Genomic DNA, 22,138 nt, shown 5'->3' on the forward strand with positions numbered 1-22,138 from the left:
AGCATATGCTTTTGTGTTCTCTCTTATTCTCCATAGCAGTTATCCCATAATACTTAAAAAATGTTTTCATTTTTTTGTTTTGCAAAAAAAATCTTTGATTTTTGTTCTTGTTCTTCAAAATATTTTTTCAAAACATATTATTAAACAGAATTTTTTTCCTGAAAAATAGAGAAATGTTCCCAGAGAAATTGTAAAACAAGCCTATATGCTTCCAGCAGATTTTTCTAGCTAAGGGACCACAGCTACAGCCCCTCCACTGACGCTCGTGTCTATCTAAATTATCAATTAAGCACAAAATGACACCCTCGCAACAATATATAAACACGCAAACACACCATCAAGTTCAAGCCACTTTATCATATTGGTTTGAGACTCACAACAAACAGCAGGTGTGCAGATCCAAGGATGGAGGCAAACCAAAAGCGAAGTAGAGGTTTCTTTAAGGGAAAGCTGATGCCATTCCATCGGGTGCCGAAGCCCGCCGCGACCGCACAAACAAGGGTGATGAAGGCTAACCAGCCCACGGCTTGCCCTGCGGCTTCGGTAGGGATCTTGGTCCACCAAGACTACGCGATTGCGCGGCCAAAACCAAAGGTCTCGATCTTGGTAGCAGGTAGTCGTTGCGACGTGATGAGCCAACGATGGGAAGAGGTGTACGGGATGGCAGGCGATGAAAGCGTCGACACCAAAGCTGCGATCTATATATCAACAGTTCAGGAGCGTTTGAAGTTGGAGCATTTAAACTCGGAACGAATCCCGATTCAAGACAACCAAGCTTAATTAGTCATCACAGTTTGAGTGACTTTGTGCAGAGTTATGGTGATGTTGCGTGAGTTGTGTATCTAATCATCTGGGAAGGTTTAAAGAATAGTTCAGCGCGAAATTAGGTGAAGAATGATGGAGTTATTGTTCAAATTTGTGACTGTCATGCATTAAAATTTAAGAACCCAAAGTACCTGCTTCAGCAGTAGCTACCCGGCATGCATGCATGAGTTAATCATTCCATATCTACTCGTCCGTCACTCTACTTGACTCACTTCTCAACCCTAAACTGTCCCTTAGGTGTGAAATAGTTCCAACAGATCTCAAACGTTCCACCCAACAAGAAACATGAATCCCACAAAGTAAACTAATTTTTTACTGTTTACAATTTGTTAGCAATCTGATTTCTTAATGATTACGTGTGTATTAATTATTAATTAATAAATTAATATTTCATTCAAAATGAAAGCGTTATACATGTGCGTGGGAAATATCCTGGCGTTCAGCTAGGATGGTAAATATTCGATAGCTAAATATAAATTAATACTACTTTTTTCTATTATTCTGAAATATGAACAATTATTATTTATGTGTTAGAAATTTTTTTTTAAAAAAAACAGTACTCTTAAAAAATTTACTGATGTTTGTTTTTTAACTAGTCATCCTACCAAATAATATTAACCAATAATCCGAATTCAATCCATGCCAGTTGGCAGAAAACTCTCCAAATGTAATTTTTTTATTCATAAAATTCAAAATAAAATCCATAAGTAAGATGTGCTGTGGCGCTGTGCCTTCCCTTATTTATTCATAATGGAATGACTTTGCCGGATTCTCTCTAAAGGTCCCGAAAGGTAGAGAATCTCATGCCATCGGGCATAGGCCATCCTAACTTCTAGCTCCTCGGGTTCCCATGACGTTGCGTAAATGATGTTTCATAATCATGCATCTATATATGCTTCGAAACAACAGCTGTTAATTGTTAATTAATTACTCTTACGCTCATGAAATTAGATTGTTATTTCTAAATATTTTTCATTCTTAGAGTCGGCTTTGCTCCTCCTGTTGCACTTCCAGATTTGATCTGAACAATTCAAATTTAATATTTCATTTATTTATTTTCATTAAAATAAAAAAATTAATAAATTTAATGACTAATTTGGATGGTTTAAATTTAATATTAATTGTCCATGTTTTATATTAAATATGCACTGTTTAAGTCATATCTGTTTGAAAAATATGAAATCTGGATTATTAGTATTAAATCCAGACAGTTCAAATTAGATTTATTAATTGGTTTATAAATTTTTATTCTAATAAAAATAAAATATTAAATCTAGTCCGTACGGTCTGAATTTTGGACAAAAGCCGAGTTCTTCGTTCTTACTCCCAACGAAATACTTTCATTTTCAAATTTTTAGTATCACATAACCGAGTCTCTAAAAAGATATCTCGTTCATATATTACATAATACGAGGAAATAAAATATAATAAAACACGTATGAAATTGAACTTATTGATAGAATTTTAATACCTTCATTTTCATTAAGCAAGGAAAGAATATAATAAGACTAAAAGTGAAATGTTAATTGTTAGTTTGTCACCCATAGGCCTAGGGGTGAGCAATGATTGGTTCGATTTAGTTTGGTCTCAAAACAAGTAGAACTAATCGACCGAATAACATTGAAAATAAAAATTAAATCGAACCGATCAAACCAATCAAATCGAATAAAGATCAAACCAAAATTTAATAATTCAGTTCAATCGGTTAATTTGGTTTTTTAGTTTTATATTAAACTATTAAAATTGGGCTCATTTTTTTAAATATTAAAACAAACAACACTACAAAATTGGACCCTTTTTATTCATTTTTTTAATATGAGCCCATTTTAATTACACCCATATAACATAAAGTTCAAATATTATAAAGACATGGATAATCAAATAAACAATTTATAAAAAATAAGGTTGAAAGTAACTGACCGAAATAGGGTTTCAAATGATGTTATTATTTTTTATTCTTTATTAAAATAAAAAATAAAAATAAAATAAAATAATTTATAAATTAAATATAATTTATAAATTAATAAATTATATGTAATTCGGTAGGTTCGGTCTATTTGATTTTAAATTTTACTAACCGAATCGAACCAATCAATCAAAATATTTAAAATAAAAAAATCAAATTGAATTAAAAAATTAAATAAATTAAATTAAATAGATAAAATTTAATTTAATTCAATTCGATTTTTAATTTCAATTTGATTTTCCCCACCCCTAAATGGGCCTGTAACATATTTTCCCTTGGGCTCTTACAAAAGGGTAACATGGGAAAAAAGGTACACAAACGAACCGAGAAGTCTCCCGGAATAAACATTGGAGATAACGCAAGCCCAATTTACACTAGCCCAAACTTAATCGACCAAACAGCTCGACAACGTTTTCCTACGAAACCGATCACAGCTATTCCTAAATGGAATGAAAATAATCTTGAACGGTGCAATTAAGAATCCGTCTATTTATGAGAGGCAAGTGTCCCTTTTGTTTAATTACTTTAATGAGCACGAAAGTAGTTTAATTAATGTTTCAATTATTTTAGAAAGCCTCAATCAAATCAGTTTTCTGGATACCGCCAATGATTAAAATTCTGATGGTTTCACTGTGGAACCCGAACAGGGGATATAAGGGAATGGGCATCGCATAGAGCTTTTGATTTTTCTGGCGCTTGAAAGCCGATCAAGAAACCAATTAAATTAATTACGCACCCAAGCTTCACTTTCAGGTTCATTTCGTTTTCTGAACGTAAGGTTCCTTTCATTTCTCATTCCTCTCCGGTAGGTCCATATCTATGTACTCTTTTTCCATGTTCCTACAAGTTTAGCACCTTCCAGAGTGTCTCCGACCATGACTCGCGTCTTTATTAATTGATACACACATTTCATTCCTCTTTTTGTAAGTGCATAGTTTAATGAATATGATAGACCCGCTTTGATCAATCTGTAAAGCAAGCAGAAAAGAGACCCCAAGTGAAGAATTACACTAAGCTTACGAGAAAAAGATCACAACAAACAACATTTTTTTTCCCAACATGGACGATACTTTACTTGATAAAGCAAACCCACTAGCGTGATCATACCTTTCCTCTCTTGCTATCCCAAGGCAAAAGCCTTCTTACATACGAAGTCTATGGCATCCCCTTCTACTTAACCACCAAGGAAGAGCTCCACATATTAAGAAACCTGTACTTGGGTTGCTTCATTCTTCGCTCTCTCTCGAAGCTAAGTGATCAGTTCAGCAGAAGCTGGCAATTCCATTTGCATACTCTACACAGAGAAAACAACAGAGCAGAGGTAAGAATGGGAGCTGATTGGGGACCGGTAGTGGTGGCGGTGGCTTTGTTCATCGTCTTATCGCCGGGGCTGCTGTTCCAGTTGCCGGCGAGGCATAGGGTGGTGGAGTTCGGAAGCTTGGGTACCAGTGGAATTTCCATTCTGGTTCATGCCATCATTTACTTCGTTGTGCTCACCATCTTAGTTATCGCTATTGGAATTCACATACGCGTTAATTAATCACCCACCTCTCTCTTTTATTTCTTATTTTTCATCTTTTTCTCTTCACTCTTGAGTTTTCTGATCTGAGACCGGGTTCCCTGCTTGACGCTGTCCTTTTGACACTATCTTCAAACCTCTTTCTGCTTGATTGCCATCTGCAGCCAAGTTTCCCTTGAGGTGGCAGTTTTAAGGCTCTTTCGGGCTTTCCAAGTTCCCACACATAATAGGTTGCCAAAGAAATGTTGTGAAAGTCGAGCTGGCTTTGTGATATTATCTGGCGATGGGATAGAAATATACTTGTTTTTTTTCCCCAGATTTACCTGTAATTCGAATTTGGCCACAAATAATCTGATAATGTTACGTTCAAGATTTATAACTTTATATCATCAACATGAAACGAGCAAGAATCTATGGTGCCATGCTCCTTGGTTCGAGTGATTTAGTTGGTGCGATTCGTGTTGAAATAATTTGAAATCGTACTCGATAATCTAAAACAAGGCACAGTCCTCGTGTTTCAGCTTTTATTCTTATTATTCTCTTGCTGTTCTCTCTCTCTCTCTCTCTCTCTATATATATATATATATAAGCAAATTTTACATTTTTTGATCTTCCGATCTGAAGAAGTTTCATAGTATTTCAGTATTTCTAGTCTGAAGAGGAAAGGATATTATCTAACATTCACCGATTAAGACAGACGGAGGCTCCTGCTAGACAAAGTTCGAATATAAATGATCTATTTTCATATCGATTAAATAGTATAGGTTGGCAATGTGCTATTTAGGTCGAGTGTAAGGTCAATTTCAGTGCCATCCGGATGTACCACTGACAGTCTGACATATTAAAGAATAAAAACAGCCCCGAACCTTTCTTTCAATCGTAATTTTCTGGTAGACGATATAACATTCTAATATACCATTGACTGTAGTAGTGATAAATTTTAGGTACGCGAGACAAGCTAAATATGGAGGCCGCCCAAATCAAAATCCATGTAACAGGAGACTGGTTTGGAACATTTTTAATAAAATCTGAGAACTCAAAACCAATCTTGTTTTCTAATCAAAGCCGCTGTATCCCAACTTCAAACTACTCTTTCGTTGTTAGACGACGCAAGAGCTTCAAAGTTGAAACCGAAAATTAAAAAATCTCAGAAGTCGATTTGAAGCGTCCAAAAGAACGGACGCAGTCGGTTCACCAAAATCAGTAAAAAAATCAAGACATTCCGAAAGAAAGCGACCAGAAGATTATCAATAATCCAATAAAGGAACCTTAGCCTTCATTTATATACTTAATTGAAAAGTCACAGTGAAACAGAACCGGAAAAAAGGAGAGGAGAGAATTAGGGGCAGCGATGCGGCGGGTGCGAGCAGTAACGGCGGAGGAAACCTGATCAGCCGGAGTAGATGTGAACGTGAAGGGCGAAGAGAATGAGGGCATAGAGAGCGAAGAAGATGAGGGTGTGAATGAAGATGGCCTTGCCGTTGGTCTTCATGCTACCGAACTCGAGCTGTCTGTTGGTGCCGGGGAAGGCAAAGAGCAGGCCAGGCTGGAGGATGACGAAGAGGAGGACGCCGATCACCACGGGACCCCAGTCAGCCATATTGTTCGAGGAAAAAATGAATCGAGTTGATAGCTTTCGGTGCCGGGATGGGCTCGGGAAGGGACTTAATGGGGCTGGGGACGTGCAGGAAACGGAAAAGAGTGGGAATGTGACACCTGGGGAATTGGAACAATCTCGATGAACGCACCGTCCTTGCTGTAACTGTTGCTGGCACCTTCCACATGTACTAGTCGGTGCAATCAGCTTTGCTCCTTTGCACCCGTTTCCATCCAATTCTAACCCATCCACAGGATCGTATCAAAACAAACAAACCAAACCAAAACCGATTTCCACTAAGGTTTGCTTTGATTGGGAAAGGACTTTAGAAGACATTTTTGGCATACTGGCATACGGGTCGGGTCGTTGGAGTCCTGATTTGATAGGCTCCGTTCAAAAAAGCGATGCGAGGACCATGGGATGAAATTCCATGCTTTTGCTCCGTTGTACCATTTGCTCTTCTCCTGTCTGTGTATTTTTGACCAGGTCCACACCCATGACACTCCCATGTTTTACTTTGGTAAAGCCACTGATGATGCCTGTGTCTTTGTTGGTGGAGGACCAACCATGCTTTGCTATCGTACCTTCCTCTTTCATTTCCCGCTCTATTCCCTCTTCCGCAGAAACTGAGCACCATCTTCCCGGGAAACACAAATCAAATCATTTCCACGGCATTGACTTCTTTATTACAAAAAGAAAAGCACGAAAACCATGCTTTTCTTATCCAGAAAAAAGGGAGATAAAGATGTTTAGCTAGCTTTATAGGATTCCAATACTCAAGGCTTGCATTAAGAACAGCTTCCAACTTGTGGCGCTTGTGGTTGTGAGGATGCAGGATTGGGGGGCGCCTCTGATAGCGGCGGTCCTGTTCGCCTTGCTCTCGCCGGGGCTGCTGTTTCAGATGCCCGGTCGGAATCGGCCCTTCGAGTTCATGAACATGAACACCACCGGTTCTTCCATCTTGTTCCACGCCTTCCTTTATGTTCTCCTTCTCACTCTTTGCTTAATTGTTTTTAATCTCCATCTTTATGTGTAGCTAACTACCCCGTTTCACTTCTGCTGTAATGTAAACGTTTTGAATATTTGCTCTGTAATGTAAACGTTGATCCATGGCTACGCATTATTCCCTTGTTTGAACAGCTTTCAGTTTTATTGCATATCGTAAGAATACATGTAAACATTCAATGCCTGTCTGTTGAGTAACTAGTGTTAGATGTGAAGTGGAAGACAGGATTAAGGAGAAACTCTCTAATGAGAATGAGACGGTCCACAAAAAGATGTACACGTCATCGATTGCCATAAACATTCATTGACTCCGATCGTTTTTTCGTTTGTTGTGTGGCTTTGACATTAATGCCCTGCCTTTTTTTTTTTTTTAACTTTTCATCATTTTCGTTTTCTCGACGGGATTAATGCATGCAAGAGATTTTGGGTTGAGTGAGGACATCATCCAGAATTTGATAATTTGATTGTTTCTGGTCTAACCAGTCATCACTCTTTCCTTTTGCGCTTGTCAACCCTGAATGCCGCTTGATTCCCAACATCATGAATACCTGTCTCATTCATTGTGAAATCGCATCTTTGTATTAAGAATCATTACTACATATATTCAGTCTAAATCTTCCTTACTGGATATTTATTTCATGAACGTATTTTTTAAAAATATTTTTTGAATCCCAAACATGTTGATGGCCACTGTTCTATTTTCATTTCACAATGATATGGTAGTCCAGAGCCCGGGTTGAAAAAGAAATTCTTTTGAGGCTTTAACACCTGTAGCTAGACCTGAAAGCTATACAGAACGTAATATCTTTCTTTCTCTTTCTTTCGTGACAAACGAGCGCGAATCAAATCGTATCTTAACTTGGATTCCATCACCATAGCATTAACATGACCCATATCCCTGTAGGGAAATTGGGGCATGACGGACAAACTTACCGATGAATCCTTTCTTAATCCCCTGTTTAATTCTCGGAACACAGAGTAAGTCATTCATTACTCACATGATCACATCCATAGACATGTCAATTTTGTAATCTCAGGAATAGCATTGATTAAATTTCTCTTAATCAAGTCGAATGCCAAATTAAAATCAACCAAGTTGAAACAAATAAACATGCTTCAAAATGGCAAGAGTTACAGAAACCCAAGTCTGAAAGAATATACAACGATGGAAAGTCAATTATACAATACAAGTCCCCCCAAATTGAATGAAAAATCCAACCAAGTACAACCGCATGCACATGACACTCAAATTAGTTGACGGGCTAAAACTGAATTGATGATAACTAGTCCACAAGAATCAAAACCCAGAGACTCAAACGAAGTGCAAAAACAGAGGACTGAGGGATCACGAACCCATGTACATGTGGATCCCAACGGCCAGCAAGAAGATGCAAATAAGGGCAAAATAAAGGATGGCATGGACCAGTATGGATACGCCACTGGTCTGGAAATTCCCGAATTCTACGATCCTGCTTTTCCCGGGTATTTGTATGAGCAGCCCAGGCGTCAGCAGGATGAACAGCATCACGGATACGAACACAGGACCCCAATCTGCCATCTTCTTACTCTTCTTCCTGGATCTGATCTGTTGATTCTGGTTGCGGCATTCATGAATGGGAAACGAGACTTATAAAGAGAGTGAAAAGGAAAGGCGGCACCTTTTTGAAGAAGAGACAAGCAATTGATGAGTAGGAAAAAGCAGGGAAAGCTTGCAGGATCAAGCTATTCTGATTCATATATACTTTATTTTCTTGTTTTTACAACTCACACGCATGGCACCAAATCTCAACGAAGCTTCATGTTCTTAAGGTACAACCCTCTGGCTTCATTTGGGGAAAGCCCCGTTGGCTTAATACGTCTCCACGCAATCAGGACTTGAGTACAACGGTCATATTATGTCGCCACATGCGGGTTATCAATGAGGGCACTCGATCAGAACATGGATTTCTTATGTAATTTAAGGAATAAAGACACTTTATGATAACTTGCAAAGCAAACATTCAATCTTCATATGTCCAGCAATTTTTTTTTTTTTAAGGCACAATCCTCCCGATCAAGCAACCAGGCGCTAATGAATTTTAAAAGATAATTGAATTAAAAAAGGGGGGGTCAGTTGGAAAACAGCTGCAGAGACTGAGAGTACGTAGTTTATTTGTTCAAAATTACTTTACAATGTCCTATCACGTATGGACGATTTCTTTTAAATAAGCAATAAAATTGGGTGAAAAAGTCCAGAATATTAAAAAATAGTTGAGCAGGAAGCCAAGGCAAAGTTCAAAGTATCCAAAGCTATTATCTCTGCATCTCCACCAAATTCATCGGACACATAGTTTCAAATTAGTTGCTCGTAATCAAAGAATAAGAGAAATAATGCGAATATTCCGAACCCCAGGCAGGGGCGAAAATCGAAATCATGTTCATATTTAAGAGCCAGTTTGGAAGCGTTAATTTAAGCATGACAGTCCAGTTAAGGCCCAAGGGATGTTTGGAACAAGTGGCATTTGGGTGGTGGAACTTGGAAGGATGACCCAGTTTGTAAAAAAATGAAACTAAAAGCGACCATCCAATATTGGTCCATACTTTGAAGGAGTAGCCCAGCAAAGCAGTTCCTTCCAAAACCCAAAGAGATCTATTCGTTTGTTGGTAAATAAAAAGGTTACGTCGACAGCAGGATTCGAACCTGCGCGGGCGAAGCCCAACAGATTTCAAGTCTGTCTCCTTAACCGCTCGGACATATCGACGCTGTCGGTAATGAGCGAATATTTATTTATTTTTTGTCTTTATTCACGGCTTCACTTCTGAAAAAATGACAGGCAAGATTGAATTGATTATAGTAAAATCCCAAAAAAAATTTGAAAATAAATTATAAATTCAACGATTTTAATTGCATGTAAAATATTTAAGTTTTAAAAATAATTCTTAAATTGTATCTGATTTTTTTTTTGTAATTATTTGACCCAATATTTGTAACTTGAATTTGCGAGACACCTTTCTATTATTAATTCAATGTATTAGATAACTTTCCTTCCCCCTCTTCTTTTCCCACACATCTAGATTCCAGGTGCGAAGTCTTTCTTTTATAAATTTTCCCACACAAACAAATCATCCAAAACAAATAATTAGAATAAGCTATTGAAAGAATATTGACCGAAGGTGCGAGAGGCTGGCAAAAAACTCTGATGGCCACAAATTAAATTACTTACCTTGTTAATCATACTCCGATAAATTAATGCCGCATGGATTAAAGAAATCTGTGCGTTCCAGGAACATCTTAAAGAAATTAGGTCAACGTGATATTTTAGAATCATCACGAGTTTATCGGTAGAGAAAGGAAACAATATAAAAAGAAAGAAATCTGGAGGGATCGTGGCAGAATCAAATCCATAATGTCGAACTAAATATAAGTCGGAATGGTTATCTATGCAACTCAATTATTTGATCGGGGCCACGTAATATGCTAGTCACAAGTTTATCAGTTTATCTCTTCCAACCAATAATGGAAAACGGAAACGGTCTTTGGCTGCTCAGACTTAAGACTTTACTCCCTCTTTCTTGTTTGTTGAAACTCGAAAATAGTTCATCTCCACTAACACAAGGTATTGATAATTATTTGAAGATTCTAAAAAAATTAGTCGATGAAAACTCAATTTTGTAAAACATCTCACGTCTTTCCAATTATACATTTGTCACTTCATATAATATCCTGACAGTCACAATTAAAATTTTAATACATTATTTAAAAAATAATAATAAACAAAATAAGGGCACAGTTAAAAAATTATTATAAAATTATTCAATACTCTATATTTTAAAATTTAAACCAAGAAAGCTATATAGAAAAAGTTACATGTTGTAATTATGGAGTGCTAGGCTACAGGATCTAAAAAATATGAAATTCTCTCCCTATGTTTTCGAAGGGGGAAATTGATTGCCATTTAATCCTGTAATAATTCACAGATTTTATTTTTTATTTTCTGGGCAGAACAAAGATGCTCGGCTCTGAAGAGATAAACAGGTCAACCGTCAACACCCTTGCATAACCAGGGCGATGCTGCTTCCCATGCCCAGTAATTAAGTCACGTTACGTACTGTTGAAAATAAGTTTAATTTAATTTTCAGAAAAAGGAGTTTAATTATCTTCTTCATATTAATTAATTAATTCATGATGTTCAAGAGAGGGATGGCAACCACAAATATCTGTGACAGGCAGGGGCGATCTAGAACCAATTTAATGGGGGCCAAAATGCAAAATTACATTATAGTGGGTTGCTAAAGTTAATTTTAACAATTTTTTTTGCACTATGGAGTGCTTGCCCCCCTAACTCCATCTCAAGTGAGAGGGTGTATTTGAGGTGTTGAGAATGCTGGAAGCATGCAACGAAGGATGCATTGTCTTGTTGATATTACTAGAACCCAAGGAAGTGTGAAGCCTTAAAATAATGTTTAAAAAATTGGTCCAAATCAACCGATTTGATTGATTGAATTGAGAATCAGTTACTGGTCTAGTTTGGTTTAGACATGTAAACAAGAAGAGAATTGAACCAGTAAACTGATCAAAGAATAGGAAAAACCAAAAAAAATGGTGATTTAAACAATTGGCGAGTTCATAGTTTTTTTTAAGCCTCCAAACATTAAAACGATGTCGTTTTGACTTTTTATAATTTTTTATAATATTTTTAATTTTTTATTAGTTTATTGTTTACTTAATAATATTAAATCACTATAATTTTTCCTATCTAGCCTCTATCCCAATCGAACGCATCTTAAACTTCTTTGTTTTAATCGTCATTCATCATACTTCAATCGACTATATTTACAAGAGCTCTTGACATATCCGTCATTGTCTTTCTCCTTAAACTTTGTAGAGATTGTTGAGCTCCTCTCCCAGGAGCCTCTATCAACTCCCCCCCCAAGGTTGAGTCCTCCCTTCTATATCACTCTCTCTCTCTCTCTCCCCCAAGGTTGAACTCAGTGTCCAAACCCTATTCTCTTATCCTGTCTCGTACACATCTCTTACAGTGTCACCCTTCTCTCCCAAGATTCATTTTCTAATTACTTATTTGCTTTAGTAAATCTGCATTCTTACCCTGACTTGCTTTCACATTCACAATTGTCTACTTGTATATAGTTCATGTTTCAATTTTTGTGATTGTTTTGTATTCAGTTATTTAAATTTGTATTTGTTTAAATTTAAATTTTTATTGATTGTTAATAATTTCTAGTCATCATGGTTTATGGATTATTGGATTTAGTAAATGTTATTATCTGTAATTGAGACTTTTAATTCAAAATGTTGGATTGTTATATTATGGATTTGGTTGTTATATTTGTGATTTTTTTAATTTTAAATAACATTTTTATGCTTATATGGGAATTTGATTATTAGCTTTTAAATGTATACTGTTTAAAATATATTAATTTATTATTAACCAGTTTGATTATTGAACCGTGAATTATTACCCCAATTAATTTGATAACCAATTCAATTTTTAAAACCTTACATTGAAATACAAAATTTGATGCAGAAAGGGTGTGTTTTTAAAGTTTTTTTTTCTTATAGCTTTGACTTAATAATAATATGTATTTTTTTTCATTGTAGCATTAGTATTTTTAAAAATTTAAGGTATTATTTTCACTCATCCAAGCTAATCTAAACCTTCACTGTGTGAAATTATCATCGCCAGTAGTGGTCTTGCAAATATCTAAAAATATTTATAATATATTTATCAATTCAATCAAATAAAATCTCATGTTTTTATTTTTAAAAACTTTATTTTTAGAGTAAAATGTTTCTTTAACTTGTTATTTTTTTTCTTTTTTTATTATTTTTAATGAAAGAATTAATTTATATTTATTATTATTTAATATATCATACATGATTGTTACAATCGCGACTTGAATCGTTAGAATAGTCACTTTACATTTTTAGGTGACTTTATTTGGTTAACTTGACATTTTAGACGGGCCACTCTTCTCCACGCGCTCAAACTTGCGTGTCAGTTCATTGAAATCGCTTTGATCGCAATTACTGGACTCCTCAGGATGAGTTGGACTGTAATCATAAGTCTCAAATGGTTGGACCTCACTTGTCCAAAAAGGTTATACGCCAAAACCCATTGTATGCTTCTAAAATGGCAGTAAGTTATATACTCTCTTCATACCATAACATAAGACATAATTAATTAGTTTATAACTTGTGAACGATACTAGTTAAAATATAAAATTTTCACAAATATTTATATTTTTACTAAATGTCTTACATGAAAGTCTTGATAATAATGATTAAAATTCTAGTTCATTGTTTTTTTCAAAAAAAAGTAATAAATAAAATAGGGGTGCAGTTACAAAAATAAATATAAAAGTTATCCAACATCTTATCTTTTAGATCAGGTAAGACTTTTAAAATATGTATTATATTATTATCCAGAAGGAGTGTGTGTATTTGTGATACTTGTAGACATAATTTATGGCAAACAACAAATATGTTAAAAATTATATTTCATTAATAAATTAAAATTTTAATACGATATGAAATGAAAGACAGGTGTCTTTGTTTTTTGAAATGGTATTAATGTCATTTATGTATAAATTATATTTTTTTACCAAAAAAATTAATTATATTATTTCTGGCATGCTGTGAACGGTTAATAATCCAAGCAAAAGCACAATCAATACAATACTATGAACAAAAAAGTGGTCATTAACTATTTAATATTTTTTTCAAAGACATTTTTGAATTAGTTGCTTTTATTTGTATAATTTCTCTTCTTAACATAAATATGATTATTCAAGCTCAAACAAGCTTTCTGATTAATTATAAGGTACTAACAATATTTTAAAAACATTTTAACTATTTAATAACAAGTTAGCCTTTAATAATTATCAAGGTAGACAAATAATCGTTATTTTTTACCAGCAATTTTAACACACACACACACACTCTTTCATATATTATTAACAGTAGATAAACTTTTACAATTTTACGTTATGAATTTATGTTACAACCTTGTCTTAGCATAACAAGTTTATTTAAAATCACGATTTTGATAACCTTAATAACATGTTTTTATTTGAATAATATATGAACGATGAGGTGCATTATGTCCGTGCAACAATTCTTCTATTTATTTAATAATTGTAAGTTATGTTTTCATTGACGGGGAGATATTTTAACCGTAAATTTAGGTGGCGGTGATGGTCCCGAGAATGCAAGCGTCACGAATAATCAAATGTGTTTGTTCCTTCCAATACAGAAGACGCCAAGGCATTAATATGTATGTGCTGCTTCCAGTTCCAAAGATACCAAAGTAGTTAATGTGTGATTTTTGTGATCACGATTTTTTCCCCTGCCTCCCTCCTACATAGCTTTCTTGAAAGCCACACGGCGAGAACTAGGAATTTTTTTTTTTTTTTTTATATCCATTCACTAATTGCCACCTTTGTTTATTTTCCCTCTCTTGTCACCGTTATTAACCTATTATATAAACCAGCTCATTTATTTATTTGGTTAAAGTATACTTTTAATCTTTTAATTTTATATAAAATTTTAATTTAATCTTTTAATTTTATAAAGTAACTTTTTAATTATTTAATTCTAACATAATTAGTTTTAAATGATTATTTTTTATGCCATTCACTGTTATTTTAAAAAAATTAAATCTAATGTTAATATTTGAGAATATTTTATTAATATTTAAAAATTTAATATAAAAATTTATTGACATAAAGGTATTAATATTAGGATTAAAGAATAAAAAATGTGCTTTATAAATTTAAGGGACTAAAAAAATATTATATAAAATTAAAGGATTAAATATAAATTTTAGCCTTTATTTTTTTTTCCATTCAATAATTGCCACCAAGATTACTAACCACGCCATTTTTCTAAATATACGTGTGTCGCTGTGGCAGAAGATATATTAGATTAACGTTGATATTAACATTAAAACTAATCAATATTGGAAAGGAAGAAAAATATGCCTCCCCCTCCGATTCACTTTACAAATATTTGTTTAAAATTTTACATAAATTGAGGAATTTAAAACTAATTAATGCTTAAAACATCCCAACAAAACTTTACAAGTGAAAAATCAAAGTTAAACCAGTATGCGAAAGTATGGAATTTTAAAAAGAATAAGTGCATTTGCTTGAAATTGAAAAATAATGAAATAGTGCAAAACATGAGGCATGTGCCACGACTCGTGAGCTTTTATGCCATGCGCCATGACTCAGGCACAATGCATTGCAGCACATTGCATGCTTTTTGATAGCAAAATTCTCCTGTCATTTGACAAACTGGGGCAACTTCCAATGAGTCTTATTTCTCTGTCCGACATTCGATTGATGTAATTTAGGTGTCTACAAAGAGCTTTCTTCTAGCTCTAACTAATAGCTTAGGTTTCACAATCAAATTACCTCTTAATAAAAGGTCAGACATTCATTTCAAAATTCCTTCCTTTTCACCATGTTTACAAAACTTGAGTGCCCCAAAACTCATACCATAAGCCAACTATGAACACTACCCAAGTCACATTCAATAGACAAAAATAAATCTGTGCAATGCATCACATCACTAATAGTACTCATGAAGCACATTTTTATTGTTCAATCCTTTAATATCAAAAACAGAAGGGAGAGCTCTAATTACACAATTCATCCATCAATCATCATAATTCACATGTCATACACGACTCTTATTTATACTAATATTTTGATCCTACTATAGACCTCATAATCTATACACACACACCCTATGGCCTAAAATACATTACATAATTTAACAAAACTCATAGTGCAAGTAAGTTATAACATGAACTTATCTTAGCTGGCAATTTCATGCAAAAATATACACATAATTACTTCAAAAGGAAAAGGAGGCCTACTAATAAGATAACAATCCTATGCCTCAAGCTTTTTTTCCTTTGTCTTGTCCCCTTAAGCTAATTTATGCAATGTTGAAGGTAGTTCGGTGAATACAACCACTAAAGAACCAATGTCTTTCTAGCTCATATTAATGTATATCAATTAATTTAAATGTAAGTGGCAAATATATTCAATTTCAAATCATTTAACATGTTCAAGAGCATAATTCAACATTCTCATTCACATTACACATGCTTATGAGATAATAATTGAATAATATAATTTCATATGGAAATATAATTAATCACGTGATTTGTTTTACTAAGGTTACAATATAGACAACCATGTATATTTATTCCATTTACATGAAACTATGGGCTATAATACATTGAAATCATATATAAATTGAGATTACCCTAACTAACACACATGTAAGAAGTCACTCAGCAAAGGTTTCCTAAGTCACCGATAAATCACAGTTTTCCTCATTTCTCACAATATGAGGTGTCATTTTTCCTAAACTAGTTTTCTCGTTGAACAAGTGAATAACTAATTAGGTTTAAGTCTCTCCTTAAACTAGTGCGATAGTCCCTCGTTGAACAAGTGGGAAATTATCAATAATAAATTTAGGCTAACCATCAAGCTCTGATAGAAATCTTACTATGTGAATTTTAATTATCTGCTCATCTTCCTAGGCGAACTCCCGTCTCTTATGATCATGCAGTGTATAAATATGCAATAACCCATAACATGAAAGTGTTTACTATCCAAGCATACACAATATCACATGTTTGTATTTGACCCACATTATTGGGCTCTACAATACAAATGTCATTGAACTCCTCTATCACACAATTATTGAACTTCACTAACATTCAATCACGTCATTGAACTCCAGATCATAAATATTCATAGAACTCCTATGAAGCACAGTTTCATTGAACTTTTCACTTTTTAAATCATTGGACTCCTCATCACAAACATTCATATAGCTCCTATAAAACACTATTTTATTGAACTTTTCATTTTTCAAGTCATTGAACTCCTCGCGACAACAATCATTGAAGTCTATTTGCAAATCGCATGATAGAACTTTGAATGAAAACATTTCATTTAACTTTACAAGATTATTATAATGAATTTTTAAGTAAGTGATGCCACACTTACATTTTCATTCAACCTCACACATTTAAATCATCAAGTACAAATCATTAAATTAACTAACACACAAAAATATAAGAAAAAATTCTCTCAATTACCTTAAGCCTTTAAGAAGTCAAATGTTTCACTCCTCAAATACTTACTCTCAAAGCTTTCATGAAGCTAGAATGGTGCCAAATATGCTCACTTTATAATTAATCATAATGTAATTCATCAATATCCCTTCTTAAATAGTTTTTACTATTAACTCAAATGCTTCTTCACTCTTAAGATTCGATCTCTTTCTATACAAGGGTACTCATAAGGTTCCTTAGCTTCCTCTAACTCACATTAACTTTGTTAAATTTTTAAATAACCATTAGTAGAGCCATATTACTCCAACCATTTCATGAATGGTAGATTTTTGGATATTTATGACTTCTAACAATTAAAAATATATAGAGCCATAAATACTGGGTTTGTATAGTTTAAATAACTCCCATTAACTTTATTTAAGTTAATGGATTCAGACCCATAGTCTATATAGATCGAAAATTATCTTTCTCAATTAAAACCTAACTTTCAATGTTAAGAAAATGAAAGAAAACAGTAGAAATGAGTTTAGAAATTTTACCTTAAATGTTTTCTAGCTCCAATATGTTTCTAACCCTTTAAGGAAGTAAGCCCTAGGAGAGAAATATTACCCTTTTCAGTTCCTCCTCTTCCTTTCCCTTGATCTCTCAATAGACTATGACTATCTTATGCAGAAATTTGGCCATGTGCCATGGCACATGTAGCATGCACTATGAAACATGGCACAGAAAAGCCTTGCCTAAGCATATTGACATATACGTGCCGCAGTGAATTATCCACAAGCTGCGGTATGAGGCACAAGACCCCATCATTTAGATTTTATTCCTCGTTCATATTTGGATGACCCGACTCCACTTCGGACCTGCATTTGGGGCTAAAATTACAATTAAACATGCCTGTTAGACCTCTCTAGCTACACACCTCAGTAATAAATTCAATTACTCTTACCAGGCTTAATTAATCAAGTTTAAATTTTGACAATATTACAAGTCTTCCCTCTTTTTAAAAATGTTGTCCCTAAAATTCACACAATTAACTAGAACATACCTTATTAGAATAATTGAGGGGACAGTTGCTTTATTTTCACCTCAGCATCTCGCATAGCATTTTCATGAGTTATTCCCTTATCTTGGGTGATCAAAAGCTCCAAAATATCTCCAATGATCATTAAGTTTATGCCCTAACAGAGCAAAGGGCGTGCTCTCATTTTCTCTAACTCCTTTCCTGTGATTTTTCATATAGACATGAAGCCGCTTATGCAAGACTTTAACCACACACCACGATACATGGTGTAGAGAAGTTTGTCCTCCATTGCTTGCCTTTATGTGCGTGCAGCGGACATATTACACATCACGACATGTAGTATAGAGGTTCCCACTTTAAATTTTCTTACCTTTTAATGTCCGGGTGGCCTGTCTCTACCTCGAACTAGTATTTAAGGTTGAAATCACAACCAAACACGTTTATTAGACCTCTTTAGCCACACATCTCATAATTAACTTAATTACTCTCTTTTATTTAACTTATTCCTGATTAGTTTCCTAGGATGTTACGTATTTTTAATTCCCCACCTCTCCTAAATTATAGGACGTTCTTAGATAAAATTACGCATATCAATAAATTTTATTAAATACAATTTACAACCTTTTTTAAATTAAAATACAAACTTCCAAAATGTCATTAATTTAATACCACATTTATAAAAGAATATTAAAAAAGAACATAATGAAAAGAGTAACATTTAAAAAGTATAATTAATAAAATTTCTTTTGTCAAAATATTTTATATTTTGGGATGCTAAGTTACCCCAAAAGTGTACTAAAAGGAGCAATGAAATGGCAAGTTCTTGTTTATTTTTTAAATATCTTGTACTTCCTCCATTTAAAAATATAAGGTATTTTTAATTAAATCTTACATTCGATAAAGTAGTTATTTATCTTCAAATTAACTATATCTTTTTATATTAACCCCTATTTAATAGAGTGTTTTACTCTAAAATAAATATAAAGTAATTTATTTAATAGGAATATTTTTAAAAAAAGACAATAATTATACTTTGAAAGAGTAAAAAATGCCTTACATTTTTAAACATCTAACATCTCAAAAAATATCTTATATTTTTTAACAAAGAAAGTATTATTTAATCCTATTTTTTAAAAATCAAAGTAATTTACTCACAACATGTTCAAATCCATAGATCCGTCGTCAATGTCTAAAAATCATATAGCTAAAGTTGTGCGAACATTACCCTGTTGATAATAGTGGGGACAATTGTCGCCATTAAATAAGCACTAATTTTATTTACCTTCATATTAAAATTGTCCTTGTACCATTAGTAAACTTAGTTGGTAAAAATTTAATTTATAATTTATAAATCACAGGTTCAAATGTAATAATCTTATACATGGACGATCTATTAGCGCTCTTTAAATCTAAAAGCATGCTTTAACTCTGACAAATCTCTAAACCCAACTCATATAAACTTTTATTTATAAAAAAAATTGCACCTGCCTCCTTTAAAATTGCAATTTCCCCTTACAAAAAATTTATTAACCCACACCCTCTTTAAAATTAAACAAACAAACACACACACACACACACACACACACACACACACACACACACACACACATATATATATATAAAAGGGTAAAGCTTACCTTTAATACTTTAATTTTATATTAAATTTCATTTTGGCCTTTATTTTTATAAAATGTCTTTATAGCTCTTTAACTTTAATACTATTTGTTTCACCAACAAAAAAATTTACATAGAAATTTTAAATTATCGACAAGATATTCTTAAATATTAACATATTAAATTTAATTTTTCAAAACAATAATAATTAGGATAAAAAATAATAATTTCAAACTAATAGTATTAGAGTTAAAAGGTTAAAAAAAATACCTTATAAAGGTAATGGACCAAAATGAATCCTTATATATAGTTAGAGAACTAAATGTACACTTTAACCTATTTAAAAATAATATTTACTCTATCTGTTAAAAAATATAAAATTTTTTTGAGGGGTCTGATGTTTAAAAATATAAAGTATTTTTTAGTATTTTAAAGTGTAATTATTGTACTTTTTTCAAAAGTGTTCATGATAAATAGTAAATCACTTTATATTTATTTTAAAATAAAATAATCTATTAAATAAGGATAAATATAAAAAGATGATGTTAATTTAAAAATAAAAAACTATTTTATGGGGGAAAAATTTGATTAAAAATACTTTATATTTTTTAATAGAAAAAGTATCTTTTATTTATTATAAAGATAAATTTATGATACAAATTAAATATATATATTTTTAAATTATATTTCCTTGAGAAACTATTAACATTGATGCTTGGAAGAAACATTGCCCCAATTAAAAATTTTGTCTAGGTCGGTCACTGCAAGTGTGGTTTCTTTTTCCTTTGGTTTTAAAGGCACCATCCATTTAAGGTAAAAAAAGAAAAAGAAAAAAAAAAGGCACCATCCACAGCGTCCAAATTGTTGCAGGAAGTCAGGCGAAAAAAAAAAAAAAATTGTTGCAGGAAGCATGCTGCTCTTTTTTTCTGAAGGAAGCATCCTGCCCAGTGCTAACATGCTCACAAGTCGTAACTCATCATTTTTATCTATAATTACTGCATGCTTCCATATGCTTTTTATAATTTTATTTTATCAATCTCATTAATAATTTCAATACAAAAAAATAAAAAAGCAAAATTTTAAATATATTTTTATATAATAAATTTAAAAAATAATATCATGTTACTTTTACTTTCATATTAAAATTAATTTTAAAAATATTTTTTTAAATATTATTTAAAAAATTATACTGTAATTTATAAATAAAATTAAATAAATTTTTTAAAACTTGCTTTGTAAATGAGCTCAGAAAAGGACATCTCAATCCACGTTTGTCATGTGACCGATGGCTGTTCATATAGTGATTTAGTCTCAGCTCTCAAGTAAAGCTAGCCTCAGAGCAGCCCCACTTTCTAAATATTATTAATTAAATTAACTTTATTAAAGTTGACCTGAAAGGGAACTAAACCGACCAAAAATAAACAACAAAAGGATAATAGAAAAATAAATATACAAGGCAGAGTCTGGGATGGTCCAGTTTATTGATCAAAAACAGTGCTATCACTTGTTTGAGTTAATTGATTAAAAAATTATCCTTAAAATATTTATTAATTTAAATTTATCAATTAAAATTTTCTTTTTTTGATTAACAAAGGGATCTCTCCCAAAATATTAAAAATAAATGACAGGCCTACATACACAATGATTATGATTAAATTCTCAATCACTTATTAAAGTAATGAAAATCTCTACTGCCCTCGTCAATTTTAATTGATTCGAAATATATATTTTTAATGAATTAAATTTTGTATTAATGCATCCATAATTAAATTGCGTCCTGCCATATATTCTTAATTGTTGTAGTATTAGGTTGTGATTTTGGCGAGAGATCCGCAGAGACCAGAGACTAGTTGGATTTATGTTGGCGAATTTCTATTATATTCTATACATCATCTCGTGGACCTTTATTGATGTTGTTTCACCTGATTCATTATTTAAGATCCAATCTTTTATGGATTGAAGCTTGACAAGTCTTTATTGGTGATTAATTAGCTCGTCACCTAAAGTGTGCAATTAATCTAATTATATCCTTATTGTCCCAAAAAAAAAAAAGTCTGATGATATCCTTAGACTGTGATGTTTAATTCAAACAAACAATTTTCTCGACCGTTCAAACACAGCGATCAAACAAATGTTTCCTTTCTTCTTCCCTTTTTTTTTTGTCAACAAGCATTCCCTAACTGTGCATTTTTGACTTTTTGTAAATATGAAAGCTTTTGCCGTCCATTCTAGGCCATGTCAAGTGTTGTGTTCTTAAAACTCGTGAATAACACAGGGTAGCGTGAAGTTTGTGATTTTTATTTTATAGTATACGCTTATCCTTTGACCCATAAATTTACACAAATCAATATGTCATAACAAAAAATGAATTGTATCACTCATGCATTCATAGGAATTTTTTATTGCTCATAAATGCATTAGCCATTTGAATCTTAGTTCGTTAGGGAATCATCCTTTTTGTTAATATGATTTTTTTAAAAAAATTATAGTCTTT

The 22,138-nt window shown here is 32.8% G+C and overlaps 3 protein-coding genes and 1 non-coding gene across 4 annotated transcripts; 2 read left to right on the top strand and 2 right to left on the bottom strand.

Annotated features, from left to right (window-relative positions):
* Nucleotides 1–343: 343 nt before the first annotated feature.
* On the top strand, nt 344–964 carry LOC129302196 (uncharacterized). Its single transcript, XM_054940933.1, has one exon. It carries the CDS (start codon nt 406–408, stop codon nt 778–780), a length of 375 nt encoding a protein of 124 aa, XP_054796908.1. The 5' UTR covers nt 344–405; the 3' UTR covers nt 781–964.
* A 2,951-nt stretch (nt 965–3,915) lies between these two features.
* LOC129292320 (uncharacterized) lies at nt 3,916–4,846 on the top strand. Its single transcript, XM_054929896.1, has one exon. It carries the CDS (start codon nt 4,119–4,121, stop codon nt 4,329–4,331), a length of 213 nt encoding a protein of 70 aa, XP_054785871.1. The 5' UTR covers nt 3,916–4,118; the 3' UTR covers nt 4,332–4,846.
* Nucleotides 4,847–5,554: 708 nt separating this feature from the next.
* Nucleotides 5,555–8,810, bottom strand: LOC129292327 (uncharacterized). The gene is made up of 2 exons (XM_054929903.1): nt 8,274–8,810; nt 5,555–5,962 (listed from the first exon to the last, which is right to left on the bottom strand). The coding sequence occupies exons 1-2, from the start codon at nt 8,468–8,470 to the stop codon at nt 5,701–5,703; spliced, it is 459 nt and encodes a 152-aa protein (XP_054785878.1). The 5' UTR covers nt 8,471–8,810; the 3' UTR covers nt 5,555–5,700.
* Nucleotides 8,811–9,571: 761 nt separating this feature from the next.
* Nucleotides 9,572–9,653, bottom strand: TRNAS-UGA (transfer RNA serine (anticodon UGA)). The gene has a single exon. It is a non-coding gene; the product is annotated as a tRNA-Ser (tRNA).
* Between the last annotated feature and the right edge of the window lie 12,485 nt (nt 9,654–22,138).

The sequence above is a fragment of the Prosopis cineraria genome, unplaced genomic scaffold (genome assembly GCF_029017545.1).
Source record: "Prosopis cineraria cultivar Desert tree isolate PC_DT_omini unplaced genomic scaffold, ASM2901754v1 PC1, whole genome shotgun sequence".
In the NCBI taxonomy this organism is placed as follows: Eukaryota; Viridiplantae; Streptophyta; class Magnoliopsida; order Fabales; family Fabaceae; genus Prosopis; species Prosopis cineraria.

Excerpts from the sequence above, each read along its gene's own strand:
- LOC129292327 (XM_054929903.1), bottom strand. The coding sequence starts at position 8,470 with ATGGCAGATTGGGGTCCTGTGTTCGTATCCGTGATGCTGTTCATCCTG. Across the intron at positions 5,963-8,273 it reads CTGGCCGTTGGGATCCACAT|CCCATCCCGGCACCGAAAGC; the intron begins GTACATGGGTTC and ends TCCCTTCCCGAG.
- LOC129302196 (XM_054940933.1), top strand. The coding sequence starts at position 406 with ATGGAGGCAAACCAAAAGCGAAGTAGAGGTTTCTTTAAGGGAAAGCTG.
- LOC129292320 (XM_054929896.1), top strand. The coding sequence starts at position 4,119 with ATGGGAGCTGATTGGGGACCGGTAGTGGTGGCGGTGGCTTTGTTCATC.